Raw genomic sequence first — 4,310 nt, 5'->3', positions numbered from 1 at the left:
ATCTGTCTTAAATGAGTTTATGATAATGTGAACTGGATTCATCTGACTCAGGATAGAGATCAGTGGCAGGATCTTGTGAACTTGTACCTTAATTGTCTGTGACTGCTGTAACCATGTTTGACTCTACATGTGTTTGTGGATTACCACTTATCACACATGATTGTACCTTATTGTTATCATGTAACATCATTCCACAACCACAGCTCTTCAGTTTCTTCACTACTTTGTCCTGGTTCTCTGCATATTGCATTCCCATCTGTATCTTCCTGTGCATTAGAGCCCTCGTAAATACATTCCAGTTCTGTATGGATTGGTACAGACCCTTTGAAAATGTGGCACAGTCCAGATATTTGGGAATAACAGAAACAAATGAAAATTTCTTTTAGGAGGAAATTAAGAGGAGATTGAATTCGGATAATGTTTGCTACAATTCAGTCCAGAACCTTTTGTCTTTTCGTCTGCTGTCTAAAAACGTAAAATTAGAATATACAAAACTATAATATTGCCTGTGGTTCTGTATGGATGTGAAACTTTTTCTCTGACATCAGGGAATAAACATAGACTGAGGGTGTTTGAGAACGGTGCTGAGGAAAACATATGGACCAAAGGGGGATGAAGTGACAGGAGGTTGGAGAAAACTGCCTAATAAGGAGCTTCGTAACTTGTACTCTTCAACAAGTATAATTATAATGAACAGGTCAAGGAGGATGAGCCAGGCAGGGCATGTAGCACAAATGGGAGTGAGGAGAAATGCATATAGGAGTTTGGTAGGAGTGCCAGAAGGAAAGAGACCACTAGGAATACCAAGATGTGGGTGGGTGTAAAATATTAAAATAGATCTTAGATAGGATGGGTGGTATGGACAAACTGGCTCAGGATAGAGACCAGTGGAGGGCTCTTATGAACATGGTAATGAACTTTGGGTTCATTAAGAAAACTTAAAATATATTGCAGTCAGTTTTTTAAAATTTGTTTATGGTTATTTAACATCAATTTAAACAGATCACACTGTTTTGCATCGATGGTTGGACAGTCGTATAATCAGTTGAAAAGCATACAAGTATGTAAGGAAAGGCTCATGGTGCAAATTGACATACTGTAGTTGCATCTGCCTGGTGAGCCTGATGACGTTCACAAAATTCCTGAAATAATGAAACTTCTTATTTATTATGACCTCATGTCTTTTTCTTAACCATTTTGTTATTGAGAAAGAAACTAGTGAAATGTCACATTTGGAGCATGGCTTTGTATGGGGCTGAAACTTGGACACTTAGGGCAGTAGATCAGAAACACCTGGAAAGCTTCGAAATATGGTGTTGGAGAAGGATGGAGAAGATCAGTTAGACCGATTATGTGAGAACTGAAGAAGTGTTATTTAGAGTCAGTGAGCAGAGGAATGTCCTACACAAAATAAGAAAACGGAAGGCTAATTGGATTGGTAATATCTTACACAGTAACTGCCTTCTAAAAGAAGTTATTGAAGGAAAGATAGAGGGGTGGATAGAAGTGACCAGAAGACGAGGAAGAAGATGTAAGATGCTGGATGACCTTGGGGACAGAAGAGGATATTCTCATTTGAAGGAGAAAGCTCTAGATCACATCTAGTGGAGGAACTGTTTTGGAAGAGACTGTGGACCTGTCATCTGACAGATTACTGATGATGATTTGTTATTCACTACCATGGTGTTGCATCAGTACATGCTGATCATGTTCCCATGCCAGACCTAGTCGCGCATCTCCTGTCTCCTATAGTCTCACCCTGTTGGCTTCCAGAGCCCCTTTTGCCTGTATGTAATGCCATGTTGTATGCTTTGCTTGCTCTCTGCTTCTGCTGGTTCCTTGCTTGGCTTATTCTTCTGCCCTGAAAATGGAGGCAGCATGTTCCTCCAAAACATCATTTGTCTTTCACCAGACCACATGCCATTGTATCCCAGAAGACAGTGCACTTCATAACCACTGCAATGAGAACCTCAAATCCTACATAGCGCTATATCCCAGAAGACAGAACTCTTCACACCCACCGCTGTGAGAACCTCATATCGTACATGGCACAATATCCCAGAAGATAGAACTCTTCATAACCACGGCTGTGAGAACCTCAGATCCTACATAGCACTGTATCCCAGAAGACAGAATTCTTCATAACTATGTCTGTGAGAAATTCAGATCCTACACAGCACTATATCCCAGAAGACAGAACTCTTCATAACCACCACTGTGAGAAATNGCGAGAACCTCAGATCCTACACAGCGCTATATCCCAGAAGACAGTACTTTTCATAACCACCTCTGTGAGCACCTCAGATCCTACACGGCGCAATATCCCAGAAGATAGAACTCTTCATAACCACGGCTGTGAGAACCTCAGATCCTACATAGCACTGTATCCCAGAAGACAGAATTCTTCATAACTATGTCTGTGAGAAATTCAGATCCTACACATCACTATATTCCAGAAGACAGAACTCTTCATAACCACCACTGTGAGAAATTCAGATCTTACACAGTGCTATATCCCAGAAGACAGAACTCTTCATAACCACTGCTGTGAGAAACTCAGATCCTACACATTACTATATCCCAGAAGATAGAACTCTTCATAACCACTGCTGTGAGAAACTCAGATCCTACACATCACTATATCCCAGAAGACAGTACACTTCATAATCACCACTGTGAGAACCTCAGATCCTACATGGCGCTATATCCCAGAAGACAGAACTCTTCATAACCACCGCTGTGAGAAACTCAGATCCTACACATCACTATATCCCAGAAGATAGAACTCTTCATAACCACCGCTGTGAGAACCGCAGATCGTACACAGCACTATTTCCTAGAAGACAGAACTTTTCATAACCACCGCTGTGAGAACCTCCGATCCTACATGGCGCTATATTCCAGAAGACAGAACTCTTCATAACCACCGCTGTGATAACCTCAAATCCTATTTATACACAGTAGCACATAAAAAAAGATAAATTAAATTGTAACAATTTGATTTCTTTTCTATTCTTTTTATGTTCTGCCAGACAGGCTGGTATAACAGTAATATTCTAGACTTGGTTTCAGAAAGTGTTTGATTTTAATCTTTACTGCAACACTGGCTATCCTGACTGAGGTATTTTTCCAGTTTTCCTTCCTTCCTCCTTCCAATCAGTTACCACGAATACTTGTACTAGGACATGACCACGTCTTTCCAGATTCTTTCCCAGTCATCCAGTGCTATATATGGTCTCAGCACTGATTACATCATTAAATAACTAGGGATATATGTGTTTTCTTACTGTGGCATCATAACTTGTGTGGCAGATTGGTTGTGAAGTGGGGACAGTCAGGCTGTATTCTCAGGCTTCAGAGCGACCCCTTGCAACATTGGCAGGAACAGGTGATCCTTTTGGTGAAGGACCTCCCATTGTTTCACTTCAATGGTCTCGGTCCAAGCTCTTCATCTTCTTTGCCCTTGACTCCTTATCAAGGTAAGATACATGGATATTATTCTGACATTTATTCAGTTATCAAAGTGTGGTACCTAAGCTGTAAGTTTACAGAGTAAGATAAGTTCTATCTCTCAATTTGTACTAACTTTTATTGGCAGTGTTTTGGAGTACTGTAATTGTGCATGCCTGCAATCCATCTGGCTGACCATTGCATTTTTTCAATAATAGTACCACCACCCCAAAGTCTGAAATCTGACTGCCAGCCCCACAGTTCCTGTTCCTGGGTAATAAACATTAATTCAGGATCAGTTTGTTACATGTTTTTCATTAAAACTTGAATGTATCATTCTTCTCAGCACACACACAACTTATTACTGACAGCACTGTAATAAATGAAGAAATATATATATACAGTCAACTCTCGATTATCCGGGGGCGGATTAACCGGTTTGCGGCTTAACCGGGGCTTTTTTTTTTAAGTTTATATGTTGTTTAATATTCATTCACTTTTGTTTCACATGGTGAGTTTAACACTATTTTCGCACTAGTGTGAACCGAGCTCTGCATTATTTCGTCCCGTTATGCGAACACAATGTTCTAGGGTGGGGGTGAAAGAATGCAAGAATTTTTGGAAAGTTTCAAGGACAAATACACCGCCCCAGGTTATTTAACGGTACCATCTCAGTGTGAGAGTGCATTGTGAAAGTAAGTATCAGTTTCTTAATATAGATCTTCAAGTGCGTTAGCAAAATGTCGGGGTTTAAAAGGAAGCGTGTTGTGTTAAGTATTCAACAGAAACTTGAAATTATCAATCAGCTGGAAAAAGGAGCTGTAGTTAAACAATTAGCAATGCAATACGGTATTGGAGAA

At 40.2% G+C, this 4,310-nt stretch overlaps 1 protein-coding gene across 1 annotated transcript in view; it reads left to right on the top strand.

Annotated features, from left to right (window-relative positions):
• The window catches only part of LOC111871713 (WD repeat-containing protein 60), a gene marked incomplete in the record, with an annotated part of 56,416 nt that overhangs the window by 37,747 nt on the left and 14,359 nt on the right, over positions 1-4,310 (top strand). The window contains 1 exon segment of the mRNA XM_033754371.1: positions 3,313-3,479. Within this exon segment, the coding sequence (XP_033610262.1) occupies positions 3,313-3,479 (167 nt within the window).

The sequence above is a fragment of the Cryptotermes secundus genome, unplaced genomic scaffold (assembly GCF_002891405.2).
Source record: "Cryptotermes secundus unplaced genomic scaffold, Csec_1.0 scaffold514, whole genome shotgun sequence".
NCBI classification, from domain to species: Eukaryota; Metazoa; Arthropoda; class Insecta; order Blattodea; family Kalotermitidae; genus Cryptotermes; species Cryptotermes secundus.
The sequence above is the reverse complement of the archived record's forward strand: the minus strand, read 5'-3'. Positions and strand labels throughout refer to the sequence as shown.